Genomic DNA, 16,503 nt, shown 5'->3' on the forward strand with positions numbered 1-16,503 from the left:
GCCGCGAGTTCGGTGGGGCTTTAACGATGGGCAGCGTTGGAAATGAGGCTGATAGGGAGAAACGCGTGGTGTGAACTGAGTTTTGTGGCTCTATACTCAACTAGGATGTCTCTAGGCAACTATGGTAAATCGAGAAAATATTCTGACTCGCTCAGCTGCTCCGGGTGGCTTAAAAGTTAAACATTACGTAATGTACATATCTTTAAAGCTCTGTAAATTAGATTTTGCCAACTGTGTGCATTTCTGGGCACTGTATTCCGAAAAGGACATTGCAGAGCTGGTAAAAGTATCAAGGAGGGCAACAGAGTTGGTTAGGAAGTTAGAGCGCCTTCGCTATGCACTAGCCTTTTCCCTTGTACACTGAGACCACACTTAAATAGCCACACTCATAAGGTCAACAGTGGCAACTAAAAATTTCTTCCAAAAGGCCAAGGAAAGAAGCTTCTTGTTTTTCTCTCCCTCTCCCTAGAAATGGAAAGTGTGATTTTATGCTACTGATGTATTGCATATGACGTGCACTAGTAGTTGCTAACAGACCCCCCCTTTCTTTTCTTTTCTTTCTTTTTTTTTGCCACCAAGTTGGAGCTGACATGGTGTCTTCATAGAGTATTCAAAACTTCCTCTGCATTGCAACCCTAGATTTCCTTGCTGGTCTCCAGTCCAAGTACTAACCAAGACCAGGGCCGTAGGCAGGATTTGGGGAGTCAAGGGGCTTGGGATTTTTGAGGGGGCACTCAGGGTCCCCCCCCAACTCTCCCCCCCCCTCCGGTGCAGCTGGCTTGAGGGGTGCGCTCCCCAGCCTCCTCCTCCCTCCCCCACCATTTCAGTGCCCCAGAAGGGATGGTGGAGCGGCCGTGGCTTCCTGGGCTATTTAAAGACACCCCCATCTGGCGATAAGCTGATGACCTGGTAAAATGGCTCTGGAGGCTCGCACCTCCTATGCCAGCCCTCCAGCGTGATCACTCTCAGTGTGGAATGAGGGGGCAGCAGCAGCTGGAAGAACAAGCTGCTGAAAGAGTAGCTGCGGCCACTGCTGCTACCACCTCCTCCTCCCTTTCTTCCCATGTGATCCAGGAAGGAAGGGGGGAGGAGACAATGGCAGTGGCCACAGCCACTCTTTCAGTGGCTCATCCTTCCCGCTGCTGGTGCCCCCTCACCCCACACTGATAGTGATCATGTCGGAGGGCCGGCATAGGAGGTGCAAGCCTCTGGTGCCGTTTTACCCGCCAATCAGCTGATGGGGGGGGTCTTTAAATAGGCCAGGAAGCTGCGGCAGCTCCACTGCACCTTCCCGGGCATTGAAATGGTGGGGAAGGGAGGGAGGAGGAAGCTGGGGAAGGACCCCTGCAACCCTCAAGACACCAGAGAGGGGCCAATTCACGGGGCCTCAGCCTGAAGTTGGGGGCTGTGCCCCCACAGGCCCCCTTGTGGCTATGGTCCTGACCAGGGCTGAAGCTTCCAAGATCTGTCAAGATTGGACTAGCCTGGGCTAGCCCATTCAGGGTAAACAGATAGCGCAGTAAAATTTCAAATGGTAGTAACTCCTATAGACTTCTTTATAAGTCTGGTTACAAGCGCAAGTTATAAAAACCATAATGAGCAGCATCAGATATGAGGTCTGCAACACAAATAGGGACCAAAATGCCAACAAATTTGCATTTGTGCAAGTGTAAATTCAGTGGCAGCTCTCAGCAGATATCTGTGGGATCCAGTTGCTAGTTCTTTTCACTTCACACAGTAGTAAATGAGGAATGGTGGTGTGCTGTTAGTTGTTCAGGACTTCTTTTGTTGCTTCCCATCACATAGCCGGTACACTGTTGACAAACAGAGGATCAAATATTCATTTTGCACAGTATATTCACAGTGGTTCTCACACTGCAGCACTTCTGCAAAAAATATAAAGAACATAAGAGAAGCCATGTTGGATCAGGCCAATGGCCCATCCAGTCAAACACTCTGTGTCACACAGTGGCCAATATATGTCTGTGTGTATATATACACACACACACATACTGTGGCTAATAGCCACTGGTGGACCTCTGCTCCATATTTTTATCCAATCCCCTCTTAAAGCTGGCTATGCTTTTAGCCGCCAGCACCTCCTGTGGCAGTGAATTCCACATGTTAATCACCCTTTGGGTGAAGAAGTGCCTCCTTTTATCCATTCTAACCCGACTGCTCAGCAATTTCATTGAATGCCCATGAGTTCTTGTATTGTGAGAAAGGGAGAAAAGTACTTCTTTCTCTACCTTCTCCATCCCATGCATAATCTTGTAAACCTCTATCATGTCACCCGGCAGTCAACGTTTCTCCAAGCTAAAGATCCCCAAGCGTTTCAACCTTTCTTCATAGGAAAAGTGTTCCAACCCTTTAATCATTCTAGTTGCTCTTTTCTGGACTTTTTCCAATGCTGTAATATCCTTTTTGAGGTGCGGTGACCAGAATTGTACACAGTATTCCAAAGGAGACCGCACCATCGATTTATACAGGGGCATTATTATGATACTGGCTGATTTGTTTTCAATTCCCTTCCTAATAATTCCCAGCATGGCGTTCCCAGCATATCCTTATTCTTTCTGGATTCCTGCAGGGCTTGGTTGTCCACTGAGGAGCCCCAGACAGTTCCACCAGCTGTCCTTTCTTCTCCCTGTCCTCCAACCTTTGAGACACTCTCCCTCAGTTGCTCTGTCACAAATCTCTCCCTCAGATTTACAGAGTACTTCTGAATCAAGACCTGATTCACATGGAAATGCATTCATCCATTGATTTTTAATTGCATGCTTTAAAAAGATCTAGGACAACCATAGCCTGTGCATACATGAAACTCAGCTGAGTGCCTTATTTACACGTTCAAGGGCATATGGTTTTCTCTTTCTTGTGCTAGATTTGTGCTGCCTCAGGACTTCATTGAAAACCAAAATCTCTCTGCTTTTGTCTTCTTTTAGCATCCAGTGTGATAACTGATCAGACTGAGCTGAGGAAAATCAAGTGCATGGAGAAGACAGGAATCAGTATAACGAGAGAGTTGATGTGGTGGTGGGGGGTTAGGCTCGCAACTGTCCAGCAGCTTTTGGAACTTCTGCGTGAACTGCAGTTTTATCGGGCAGCCAAAATCATTGCAGATTGTAAGTAGCTGGTCTTTTACTTTTGATCAATTAGTAAAAAAAATCTAGTACACTTTCAATTTTTCCATCTTCATGGGGCAAATGTTCAAAATATCCAGATCAGCAGCACTGCAGTTCTTGTAACATTTCACAGACATGCACAATGTCTCCCTTAGACTCTTTCACATCTGAAGCAAAAAGTCAAAATGACTGAGATCTATGGCTATGTCACTTTGCAGATCGCCACAGGTGAATAGTGGAAGGATGTTACAGGTTGTTGAATTTGGACTAGACACTTTAATAATAAAAATTATTGTGTGTGGTATAGCCAGGAGATCTGAAGATTGTCTGGTAGCCTTAAGTTCTAGCTCTTTTAGCATTGTGCACCGCTTGGTGGTGAGCTAGACATGTTTTGTGCTAAAAGAGCTGTGACTGACCCAAGGTCACCCAGCTGGCTTCATGTGGAGTGTGGAATCAAACTCTAGTTCTCTAGATTAGAGTCTGTTGCTTTTAATCACTACACCACGCTGTAAAATCCCACTGAATGCTACAACATGGATAAATATTAAAAATCCATGTTTTCTGTATAAGAAAAGGAGCTTGATGTAAAGAACCTGTAAATTTAGAGAGAACTCTTATATCCAGGAAAAATTTTTAGGCATCCTCTACTATTTTGTAGTGGACTTAATAGAAGTATTTGTAGCCCATCCACACACCGGTAAGGGATATCTTCCATCCTTCCTATTTGTAATGTCTTTCTTTTGCATAAGAACCCAAAGAAGATTACATCAATCTCTTTTCACAGCCATGTGAGGAAAGTTAGATGGAGAGTGTGTGACTGGCCAAAGGTCGCCCAGCAAGCTTCCATGGCAGAGCGGGGATTCAAACCTAAGTCTTCCAAATCTCAGTTCAACATTCTGACTGCTACCTGCTTAGAAATGTCTTATGGTTATGGGGGGGGGGGGAGTTGTGATGATGATAAAAATACTGTTCCATCAGCCTATCAATTCTGAATTGCTATATGACAAGCCACAACAATTGAGATAAATTTGGCTATGGCAAGAAATACTTTTGTTGTTTGATGCTGACCACTACATCACACTCTCACATTGCTTCATATTGGAAATCCTGTAATCACCATTTAGGTTTACTTGATAATATGTTAAATGGAGAGAGAGAGAGAAGAAGGATTAGCTACTAGTGCAGTCTTGGCATTATTTACATTTTTAGCAATTCTGTATATGTTAGTTGGGGTTTGTTCTGTAAAAGTAACATTAAAGCAAGTTAGGGTTTGTAGAATCTTTCGGGCTCAAGTGCCGTGTTCTACTGGAGAAAGTTTTCCTTCCAGACGTTTCGTTCTCAGCTGTGGAGAACATCCTCAGTGGCGTTGCAGCCGGAGCAGGCGCTCTGACCTTCTTGGCTGCTGTGCATTGAGTGGGGCCAGGGCTGCTGGAGAGCTGCTATTTCTAGGCTGGAGGGGGTGTGTTGAGAGGGCAATTGGTTTGTGGATGTGCCCATTGTTTGGTGGGGCTTCCTGGAAGGGTAGTGATAAGGAAACTGGCTGTTGAACGTGACCATTGTTCTGTGTTAATTGCTGGGAGGGTTGGAAGGGGTGTGAAGATAAGGAAGATGGTTGTTGACTGCTGATTGTTCTGTGTAATGTGCTGGTTGTTCTGTGACTTTCTGCAATTTATAGTCTGTAGGGTATTTTGCAGAGCTGGATACCAAGATTGGTGGATGAAAATGCCTTCTTCCTTTCTGTTAAAATTGTGCTGGTGTTTGTAAATCACGCTGCCCTCTCCACAGCCGGCGCTCGTGAAGCACTGGGTTTGCAGAGGGGGCGGGTGCTTCCTCCTTGCCTGTGTGCCTGGCTTCAGCTGTGATGCTTAAAGCAAGCGCTGGGATCGGCGGGCGGAGGGAGCGATCCCAGCGCTTGCTTTAAGCATCAGAGGTGGAGCCAGGCACACAGGCAAGGAGGAAGCGAAGCGCTGGGTTTGCGGTGGGGCCACATGGAGTGATCCCAGCGCTTGCTGGAAGAAGATGGAGCCAGGCAGGGAGGCGCGGGGGAAGCACCTGATCGGAGACAGAGGCAGCGGATCCCCCCCCCCCAAGGAAGGTACGTACCTTCACTCCATAACACACACACAATTTCCCCCCCCCCACTTTTTTTGGGGAGAAAAGTGCGTCTTATGGTCCGAAAAATACGGTACTTATGTAGGAGTTCAGATTCCTTGTAATCTCAACAATATTTTAAAATTCAACCACCTACGCATCTCTCAAATCCAACAAACTACAAACAAATGGAACAAACTTAATACATCTTTTCGTGACAGACTGCAGCTTGTTAAATCATTCCTCTTTCCTAAATGGCTCTTATTTCATACACTTCCAGTATATTTACCTGCTGATCTACTTAAATCATGGCCAAAAAAACTAAATGAATTTTTATGGCAATGCAAAAAACCAAGAACTAGTTTTAAAATTCTTAAAAGGCAGACTTCACAAGGAGGCTTAAACTTTCCAGACTTGGCTACATACTACAAAGCTACAATAATAGCAATGATAATTAAACTTCTTCAGAAAGCAGAACAGGAAGATTGGACTACCTTGTTGTCAATGTATACAGCTCTAGCATCTATGAAAGAAATTATTTGGTCAACAGCAAAATCACATCCTCCCTCTGTAAGGAATAGCACCTTTCTAAAACCTTTACTTGGAATATGGGACATTCTCAGGAAAAAATTACTTCCGACTTTCCAGGCAACCACAATAGTATTGGTTTGTTAGTAAAAGTTAAAGGGAGGGGGCAGAGTCCTTTCCAGGCTTTTGAGGGGAGACTCTTACTGCATTGTCTTCAACTTTTATAATTCCATTTTTTCATTGTTTATGACATACCATGCCTAATACTTTATAATCCTTGTCCTATTGCACTGTTTACTTGATCTCATCTATTAAATTGCATTGTTTTATGCTGTAATCTGCTTTTATTTTCAGCAAGAAAGGAAGGCTATAAATATGGTAAATAAAATGCATAGCATTAGTATATTCTTTCATGTTGTGACATTTCTAATTACATGATTTTCAGGCACAGATGTTCAGAAGAAATAAAAAATCTCTTTCTTCTGGGAGCCCTCAGGGCTGTATAAATAGCACAGCCCTAACAGCTTTCTTTTAAACTGATTTCAGATCCTGTTTCGAAAGCAGATCCAGAGTGTCGTTCATTAACTTCACCTCCAGCTTCCATTGACCTTCCACATTCTTTACAGTCAAATCCTCCTGTTTCATCAAGCGTTAAGGTAAACCTTGAAGAGAAAATGCCATAGTGGAAAGGACTGTGGCTCAGCGGAAGAGCCTCTGCTTTGCATGCCAAAGGTCTTGGGTTCAATTGCTGGCATCTCCAGTAAAAAGGTGATAGATGATGTGAAAGACCTCTTCCTGAGACTCTGGAGAGCTGCTGCCAATCTGAGCCAATCTGCTGACAATACTGACCTTGATAGACCAATGGTCTGATTCAGTATAAGGCAGCTTCATGTGTGTGTGTGTTCATGTTTTAGCATACCCTTGGCTTGGAATCAGTGTTCCCTCTAAGTATGAGCTAGCTCACAGATTTTTAGCCTCCAGCTTACACATTTTTGTCCTAGCTCAGGAAGGATGACCCCAGAGCACACTAATTTATGTAGTAGCTTACAACTTTAATGCCAGTAGCTCACAAAGTAGAATTTTTGCTCACATGATTCTGCAACTTAGAGGGAGCATTGTTTGGGACCCATGTATCTACAGGACTGCCATTGCCATTATTAACCCATGTGGTAGTGTAACTCCTTAAATCAACACCTATTGATTATTCTTTCTATAGTCTGGTTAGGATAGCCGCTGTTAAATCTAGCGCTTTTTCAGTGGCTGCTTCTATTTTATGGAATTGTCTTCCCAAAGTTGTTAGGACTTCCACGTTGTTGAGATTCTGCAGGTTGTTCAAGGAAGAATTATTCAGGAGGAATTCTGATACTGGTACCTAATTTTTCATTGCATCTGTTTCTTAGGCTTTATGGATCGCTCATTTTATGCCATTTTTATTATTTTTGTAATACTCTCCAACTCTGGTTTCAGAGAAAGAGCAGGCTAAAAATGCTCCAGATAAATAAGTGAAAATATAAACTGTGAAGAACTTTTAGTTTGTAAACACCTGACTCAGATGCTCATTGAGAAGCCAGGATTTGCTGCAGCTGTTTATTGAGAATACTTTCAGTGACACATTTTTAATTTGCCACTGTGTACTATGTATGTGTGCCAGTGCCCATGTAAGAGTCCTGAAGTCTGTGCTCTTCATGGAAAGATACCTTTGTCGATAACAGTATACAGAATGTACTATCAAATTTGATTTGCTCTGTTGAAATACCACCTTTGTAGAACGAGGTGGATAGCTATGTTTGTCTGAAGCAATAACTCAGCAATTTTATTTTATTTTTGTCACAATTCTGTGACATAACACAAAGCTATATTTTAGTTTATTTGTAATTTGTATCCCGCCCTTCCCACCAGGTGGCTCAGGGCGGCTTACAGCATATAAAATCTAACATAAGAATATAAACATTTAAACATTCCACACAGTTTACATAGTTAAAATTAAAAATTTCACATAATTTACATAGTTAAAACATTAAAAAACATACAATCGATCCTATAAAAACTACACTCAGTATCAAGATTTCAAGTGCCGGTTAGTTGTAAGCCAGCCGGAAGAGGACTGTCTTACAGGCCCTGCGGAATTGAGCGAGATCCCGCAGGGCCCTTACCTCTTCCAGCAGCTGGTTCCACCAGGAAGGGGCCATTACGGAGAAGGCCCTATCCCTAGTCATTTTCAAATGGGCTTCCTTTGGCCTGGGGACAACAAGGAGATTTTGAGTTCCCGATCTCAGTACTCTCTGGGGAACATGTGGGGAGAGACGGTCCCACAGGTAGGCAGGTCCTAGGCCATATAGGGCTTTAAAGGTAATGACCAGCACCTTGTACCGAACTCGATAAAGTATTGGCAGCCAGTGCAGAACCCGAAGTCTCGGCTGAATGTGCTCTCATCTTGGGAGCCCCAATAACAACCAGGTGGCAGCGTTCTGCAGCAACTGCAATTTCCGGGTTCACAGGGGCAGCCCCATGTAGAGGGCATTGCAGTAGTCCAACCTCGAGGTGACCGTTGCATGGATCACCGTTGCTAGATCGTCACGCTCCAGGAAGGGAGCCAGCTGCCTTGCCCGCCTAAGATGGAAAAATGCGGACTTGGCAGTGGCTGCTATCTGGGCCTCCATCGTTAAGGAAGGCTCCAGTAGTACCCCCAAGCTCTTGGCCCTATGCGTCGCAATCAGTGGCGCACTGTCAAAAACTGGTAGGGGAATTTCCCTTCCCAGACCCCGACGACCCAATTACAAATAAAGCTATATTTGAAGAGAATTTATTGATCAAGATTAGCTGGACTGGATCTACATGTTTTTTGAGGGGGGGCAAAAGATTAGCTGGACTGGATCTACATGTTTTTTGAGGGGGGGCAAAATTAAAAAATGACACCTTCTTATGGGCCCATTCTATCTTATGGGCCCATAGAATAGAATGGACTCCATACCCAATTTGGTGCCCCCCCCTCCATTGGTGCCCAGGGCAAGCACCCCCCTCTGCCCCCCCCCTAGATCCGGCCCTGAAGATTAGTGAAAGGAAACCCAAAAAATGAATTCACGGAAAACATAAAGAAAGAATAATCTAGTTTCTTAGCGCCATTTCCTGTCATAGTCTTAAACTTCTTGACAGGAAAGTTGTGCAATAAACCACAAAAAAAGATTGGCCGAGTTTACTAGCAGAGAAATAAACAGGTTGTAACCCTTACCCTGCCAATGACTTCTTCTGAATGGTACTGTATGTTAATTTGAGGCCTGCCTGCCTTCTCATTACACTTGTGTCAGTCATTTTTTTCTTCACATGGATATGTACGTTAGTATTTCTGTGTTTGACATCAGAATTTACTACAGCAGCTTGTTCAGATTTATGTCTCAAAAACTGAGCAAAAACCCTTTGAATTCACTTGTGGAATAAAGCCAAAAGGAATTTCCACTATAGCATTACAATTTTGGGATCACTAAAGTTAGTGGGATGATGAGAAAAAGTTGTGAAAGTTGTGAAACAGCATGATGGGGAAGCAAGTAGCAGTGTAGCAATGGAGAGGGGCAGGATCCTTAGTAGCTTTGCCACAGCATCAAACTGATCGTCCTTTCACTTTAATGTGAGAAATGGAAAGCAGCTTCTCCTTTACCTTGCCTTACCTTGCTGTAAGCTTGTGTTGTACAGCCTTCAATGTTTTCTTTGCAGCCTGGCTTTATCACTAGAAATGAACTTGGCTGGAAGAAAAGTGCTGAAATGCAGCAAGACAAAGCAGGGGCTGGTGGGAATAAGGTTTTGATTCCCTTTTCTAATAAGAGAGAGACCCACACACACACAACTTTCATTGGCATGTGTGGACAAGTATATACATCTGTCCCTCCTAGAGTTGCCAAGTTCAATTCTAGAAATATTTGGGGACTTTAGGGATGGAGCCAGGAGACTTTGGGGGTGGAGCCAGGAGACATTGGGGGTGGAGCCAGGAACAAGGGTGTGACAAGCATAATTGAACTCCAAGGGAGTTCTGGCCATCACATTTAAAGGGACAGCACACCTTTTTAAATGTCTTCCTTCCATAGGAAATAATGAAGGATGGGGGCACCTTCTTTTAGGGCTCATAGAATTGGACCCCCTGGTCCAATCATTTTGAAACTTGGGGGGTACTTTGGGAGAGCACTAGAAAATTTGGTGCCTCTAAAAAAAAGCTTCCCCAGAGCCCCCAAAACCTCCAGATCAATTCCCCATTATCCCCTATGAGAATCGATCTCCACATAGGGAATAATGAAGTGCTCAGCAGACGTCCCCCCCCCCCATTTCTGGTGACTCTGAAGTGAGGGATTGGCCTCTCTACTCATGAGTTGCAACCAACTTCTTCCAAGTAACACAGACACCCCATCCCAAGAGGAAGCCTTTTCAATCGGAGACTGGAGCCTCTGGAGGGGGAAATTCACATGGTGGCTTTGGGGGCGGGGCCTCCCCCTGCCGGCCAGCTGACTGGGGGCGGGAAGGAGTCTGGGAAAGCGGAAGAACCCCCTCTGGGACCTGAGGATTGGCAAGCCTAGTCCCTCCACATCCTATAACATCCAGTTAGCTTTCCAGTATATTTGGGTACAGAAATTTACTTAGAGCTATAGAATCTTAAGGACTGAAAATAACTAAAAATCTTCTGTCTATCAGGTTACATAGACTTCACGAAATCTGGGTTTAGACAAGCTCACCCTTGGGCCATTTTCCCCTAGTATAAAGGGAGACATTTCCAACCTCCTAGTGGCACCTGCCAATCTCCTGCTATTACAATTGATCTCCAGATGACCAGGATCAGTTCCTCTGGAGAAAATACGTGTTTTGGAAGGTGTTCTCTATGGGATTACACCCTGGTGAGATGCCTCCCTTCTCCAACCCTGCCCTCCCCAGGCTCCACCCACAAAATCTCCAGGTATTTCTCAACCTAGAGCTGGCAACCCTACATTTCATTCAGAAATAGATATGATTCAAGCAATACTTATAACATGAGAACAAATTTAAATAAAATGTGGTACAAAATGTGTTTTACATTTCTTCATTGATTTGGCAGCTGGTTAAACAATATTACCGTTGATGTTTCATTTCCTTAGAGACTTCTCAACTGCTCCAAACATCTGAATAGAAGTAGTTAGACTCTTAAAATGCAACTCCACTGTTAAGCTGTTCTAAGGGTAAATGTACGGCACACATGCCTTGTGGTCTGACTTTGTGCTAAGAGGCAAATTTCTCATGATAGTAGGATTGCCAGCCTCCAGGTACAGCCTGAAGATCTCCTGCTATTACAGCTGATCTCTTGATGACATAGATCAGTTCCCCTGGAGAAAATGGCTGCTTTGGAGGGTGGACTCTATGGCATTGTATCCCACTGAGGTCCAGCCCAGGTTCCATCCCCAAAATCTCCAGTTATTTCCCAAACCAGAGCTGGCAACCCTACATGCTATTGTTCCAGCAAAATTATTGCCAGAAGTAACAATGAAATGTCTTTTCTTTGATATCCCCTAGCTATGCAGTTCATCTGTTCCTCAGCAGGAATCGCTTCAAAATTTTCCTAGTAGGAGCCTCATTTGGACCAAGGATGAAGTTGAAACTGCCACCAATGGCTTTTGTGAGGAGAACCGACTTAATGAAAGTATTTTTGCTGATGCTTTCAAAGGCCAGAGGCACAATGCTGTATATGTTGTTAAAAGACTAAAAGAGGTAAGTATCTTTCTTCACTGAGTCATTTTTTTCCATTTTCCAATAGAAAAGCTGAGAAATTTGGGGGTAGATGGGGATAAAACCCTCATGAACTATTTGAATTGAATGAAATGCTCTTTAAAATAAGATTTTTACTTATCAAAATGAAAAAGTTTCAGCACTTTTTTTAATTGTGTTATTGAAAAAGGTAGGAAGTTTGGGAGGTAGAGAGGGAAAAATGCTTATGAAATTATTTGTTTTAGAATAAGTGGAATGTAGCATAGTTATAGCAGTTCACGGCTCTCACTTTAGTATGTATTTACAGTTTTGCTTGCAGGAAACTAAGATATTTATACTTTTAATTTACACTAACAGTGTTAAAAATGATGAATTTTATGTAGCTAAAGCAGCATAATAAGTTCCCAGCTTGATAGGAGAATAAGTATTGCACATATTTCAGTTTTTCTGGTGGGGTGGGGAAGAGATTTTTTTCCTCTATGGCTTAAATTTAGGCTTCCCCAACCCCCCCCCCCCCCCCGTCCTGCTGGGGGACGCCCGAATTTGCAGCCTCCTCCCCTGCTATCCAAAAATCCGGAAGTGGGGGGGGGGGGACAGCGAGTCCGAGTCCTTCTCCGAGCTCATCTCGGTGCAGCAGCTACGGTGTGAAGCGGACAAGAGGCAGCAGCTCAGCAGCATCGTCCGCTCCGCCTCTGAGGTAAAATGAGAGAAGGGGAGGTGGAGGCAGGGGGAAAAGTGAGCCACAGAACGGGAGGAGCGCGAGCAGCTGTCCGCTCAACCGACGTTGCAAGTGGGGGAAGGGAGGCTGGGTCTGTCCTCCTCACCATCGCATTTGACCCAGCAGGAGCACTTTAAAGATCAACAAAGTTTTTTTTCTCTCTTCATCTGTGAGTGAGCGAGCGAGTGCGTGCTGGAGGTGAAGGGGAGCTATAAATGCCATCCTTTCTCACTCTCCTCGGGATTGTTTTCCCCAGCAGCACTGCACCTTTAAGATCAAGGAGGCTTCCCCCCCCTTTCCCTGTGTTTCTTTTTTCCCCTCTGCTTCCTCAGTATACCATTTGACCCAGCAGCACCTTTAAGATCAACAAAGTTTCCCCCTCCTCTTCCGTGTTTGTGTGTTTGCTTGAGGTGAGGGAAGGCTGTGCCAGCCAGTGTTACACTTAACAGCAGGAGCACCTTTTAAGATTAACCAAATCCCCCCCCCCCTTCTGTGAGTGTTCTGGTGTGATGAGAGACTGTAAACATGGATGGTAAATTGTTTCAGTATATTTGGCTGTGTTCATTTTTAGTCTCTCTGTGTTTTAAAAGTTTTATGTGTTCTGAAATTAGGAATGCTTATAATTTGTAGTTTGTACATTTTAATTTGGTGATTGGGCTACTATATTTTGTGCCCTCTCAGCTGCCAGAAATAGCTGCTGAGAACACACCATTATAAATTGATATTATGCAGGTTCCTTTATCTTTGTTTTTTAAGGAAGCTCTGTCCACAGATGAATTTGTTTTCTAGTCACTGTAAATCAAATATTCACTAATGCAGCCAGCCTTCTAGGAGAAACAACACCAAAAACACCCCAAGGTCTTGGTATGTACAGTAATTCCGTACATCCTTTTCAAGAGTTTTATCATTTTTGCAACTGAGTCTTCTGGAAATACAGTAGAGAGGAGACACTACTTTAAGGTGCCTCTATTTATGCTTAGAAGAGGAAAGTTTATTTCAAAATGACACCCTCACTCTCTACTATTTCATTACAAATGAAATGAACCTTTAAACTATTGGTTTCCCTTTTAAAATACTTATGGGATACTAATTATATATTTAGCTTTTCTTAAAAGTTTGTTAAACTGAAGATGGAAATTTAAAAAAATGTGTAACTGAAGAGCAATAGATTTCAAGCCATTCCTCTATTTCAACAGTATATTGGGTACAGTGTTAAGTCCATTACTACTGAATGAACTTAACAAAGTTTATGTCAGGCTCTGTAACTCTATCATACTGAAATTATAGAATACTAACCAAATGGACTCTCCATACTAACCCACAGCCTTTTGTTGTATTGTAGCTAGCATGCATATCAAAGGGGGGACGTTTGAAGTGTTAACTTTGTTTAGGTTGTAAAGGGAGCAAAGGAATGTGACCATAGAAACCACTGCTGGCCAGCATCTTCCCAGAGGCAAAGAGATAAGCAGAAGTTCTCGTGTGAAAGTTTGCACCTTCACTCCCTGTTGTTTTGAGAATAGTGTCTTTGTTTAGATATCGCTTTGATGTAGATTCCATAAGACTAAGAGACACCCATTCCCAGGTATTAGTCTCAACTTTTGTTTCCAGCTATGAGTTTCCAATAAAGTATTACATTGTCTCAATTAATACCGCCTTGAGTCTCCATCGCCTGACATTTTAAGCATATTGCGGTGGATTTCATTAAAAAGGTAAAGGTAGTCCCCTGTGCAAGCACCAGTCGTTTTTCAACTCTGGGGTGATGTTGCTTTCACAATGTTTTCATGACAGACTTTTTATGGGGTGGTTTGCCATTGCCTTCCCCAGTCATCTACACTTTCCTCCCCCACCCCCACCCCCCGCCCTGCAAGCTGGATACTCATTTTACCGACCTCCAAAGGATGGAAGGCTGAGTCAACTTGGAGCCGGGTATTTGAACCAGCTTCCGCTGGAATTGAACTCAGGTCGTGAGCAGAGGGCTCTGACTGCAGTACTGCAGCTTTACCACTCTGTGCCACGGGGCTCTTAGGGCTCTACTATGTCATCTTTTTCTCAAGATTTCACTGTCTCAGGAAACTTAGCAGTTCCTCTTCTTGCTTTCTTAGCCATGCTTACAAAGATGTGACTTCTCAATCCATATAGTGAGAATCTCAAAATTAATAGGACAGCTTATTCTGTGGGCTGATGTCTAACTAGCATTCTTTGATTTCTTTGTTATTAAATGGCCTTCTCCATATTTCTGAATACTGTTTATAAAACATAAAGGGCTGGTTCAACACTCTAGTGTAGTGGTTTAGAGAGTACCAAATCATGAGGAGAGGAGAAGGTGATAGGCATGTTTACCTCCCAGCTCACCATTCTCCAGTGGCCAGCAAAGATATTCCACAACCATTTGGAGAGGGGTGAGTGGGGAGAGACACAGTAAATCAGTTTTGCTAACTATTTGGAAACCAAAGAAGGGAACTACCTGGGGATCCTAAGCTTAAAAGGGTAAAGTCTAACCTAGAGTGCTAGACTAGGGTCTGGGAGACCTGGATTTGAATCCCCACTCTGCCAAGGAAACTTGCTGGGTAACATTGGAATACTCTCAACCTCTGATGGAAGCAGCTTTGGGTTCCCATGGAAGGTAGGATATAAATTAAGATTGCCAACCTCCAGGTGGTGGCTGGAGATCTGCTACTCAACAAACGTTTGAGTAGCAGAAAGCAACGTAAAGAGATAAATTTAAATTTGGAAGGAGGAAGTGACATCACAGGAAGGGAAGGCGTTTGGGTGCAGTGTGCTGAAAGTGACGCCATCTGAAGTGGAGCATGGAAGTGACATCACTTGATCTTTGACCTGGAAGTGACATCACAGGATATGAAATCACAAATGTGATGTCATATCCTGCTCCTGGCTCCACCCCCAAAGTCCCCAGATATTTGCTGAGTTGGACTTGGCAACCCTACTTAAATTTCTTGTATCAATGCCATAATTAATCCTGTTGTATATGTTAGGGCTTGGCCTGAACCTAGCAAGGAACTTCTCACCAGAAGTAATTTGAACATACCAGTAATTTCTGGATATTTTCAGATTGTTTCCAGACAAGAATGAATGAAGCTTATGCTAGACACAGACAGTTTGAAGAATTAGCCTTGTTTTAGAGTTGCTAGGCCCAACTCAGGAAGTATCTGGGAACTTTGAGAGTGGAGCCAGAAGAATTTGGAGGTGGAGCCAGAAGCAAGGTTGTGACAAGCACAATTGACTCTGAAGGGAGTTCTGACCATCACATTTAAGAAGACCACATTCCTTCTAAATGCCTTCCTTCCATTTAAAACAATGGAGGATAGGGGCACTTTCTTTTGGGGCTCATAGAATTGGATCCCCTGGTCCAATCTTTTTGAAACTTGCGGGAGGGGGGAGGGTTGAAGAGAGCCACAAGATGCTGTGCTGAATATCTGGTGCCTCTGCCTCAAAAAATAGCCCCTCCAGAGCCCCAGATACCCACTGTTTGATTCTCCATTATACACTATGGAGACTGATCTCCATAGGGAATAGTGGAGTGCCCAGCAGACATTTCCCCCCCACACACATACACACTTTCTGATAACCCTGAAGTGGGGGGGGGTCTCCAAACTGGAAGATTCTCTGCCCCCAACTGGGGATTGTCAGCCCTACCATGTTTAGGAAAAATGGTTGTTTTTTAAAAATCACATGTATAGGCCATATTTTTTTTCATTGTAGAACTCAAGAAGTCAGTTTAGTTTAAATTTCCAGGTCATCTTAGTTCATTAAATTTTCTGTTTCCAAACCATGCCCTTTAAAAGCACTGGAATTCCACTTTGTAAGGGTGGCAGCCACATTAATGAGACATGGTGGGCTGAGTGAGATTTCTACGAGAGTGATGTGCTGATTAAAAATAAGAGAATTAAAATACCAAACATATCACCCACCATTCCTAACATCTTCACTTTTGAAGCTTTAGGTTGCAATTAGAACTTGAGCATTTTAACAATATACTTAAGGCTTTCAATATATGTATATATTTGTCATCCAAGTAAAGTTGAGTCTTTGAAATAGTAATACATGTATTCTTCCTTTTGTCTATTTTAAACAGAAGGAGTGTGCAAACCAGAATCATACACAAAGATTTTTTCATACTGAAGTACAGATCTGTTTTCGGTAAGTTGATGGTGGAGAAAGAGATCTGTGTAAATGGGTAACATCATCATCATCACGATGCTTCATGAATTGCCCCATCCTGGCCAAAGCTAGGCTCTAGACGATGTACAGCAATGGATAAAAATGCATAGATCAATCAATAAAACCAATTAATTAAAAAACAGATTG

At 43.4% G+C, this 16,503-nt stretch overlaps 1 protein-coding gene across 1 annotated transcript in view; it reads left to right on the top strand.

Moving 5' to 3' along the window:
• Positions 1–16,503, top strand: part of IRAK2 (interleukin 1 receptor associated kinase 2) — a 38,098-nt gene that overhangs the window by 562 nt on the left and 21,033 nt on the right. The window contains exons 2-5 of the mRNA XM_060239640.1: positions 2,946–3,125; positions 6,291–6,400; positions 11,268–11,462; positions 16,271–16,335. Of these exons, the coding sequence (XP_060095623.1) occupies positions 2,946–3,125; positions 6,291–6,400; positions 11,268–11,462; positions 16,271–16,335 (550 nt within the window). The remainder of the gene's footprint in view (positions 1–2,945; positions 3,126–6,290; positions 6,401–11,267; positions 11,463–16,270; positions 16,336–16,503) is intronic.

Source organism: Heteronotia binoei, chromosome 5 (assembly GCF_032191835.1).
Source record: "Heteronotia binoei isolate CCM8104 ecotype False Entrance Well chromosome 5, APGP_CSIRO_Hbin_v1, whole genome shotgun sequence".
In the NCBI taxonomy this organism is placed as follows: Eukaryota; Metazoa; Chordata; class Lepidosauria; order Squamata; family Gekkonidae; genus Heteronotia; species Heteronotia binoei.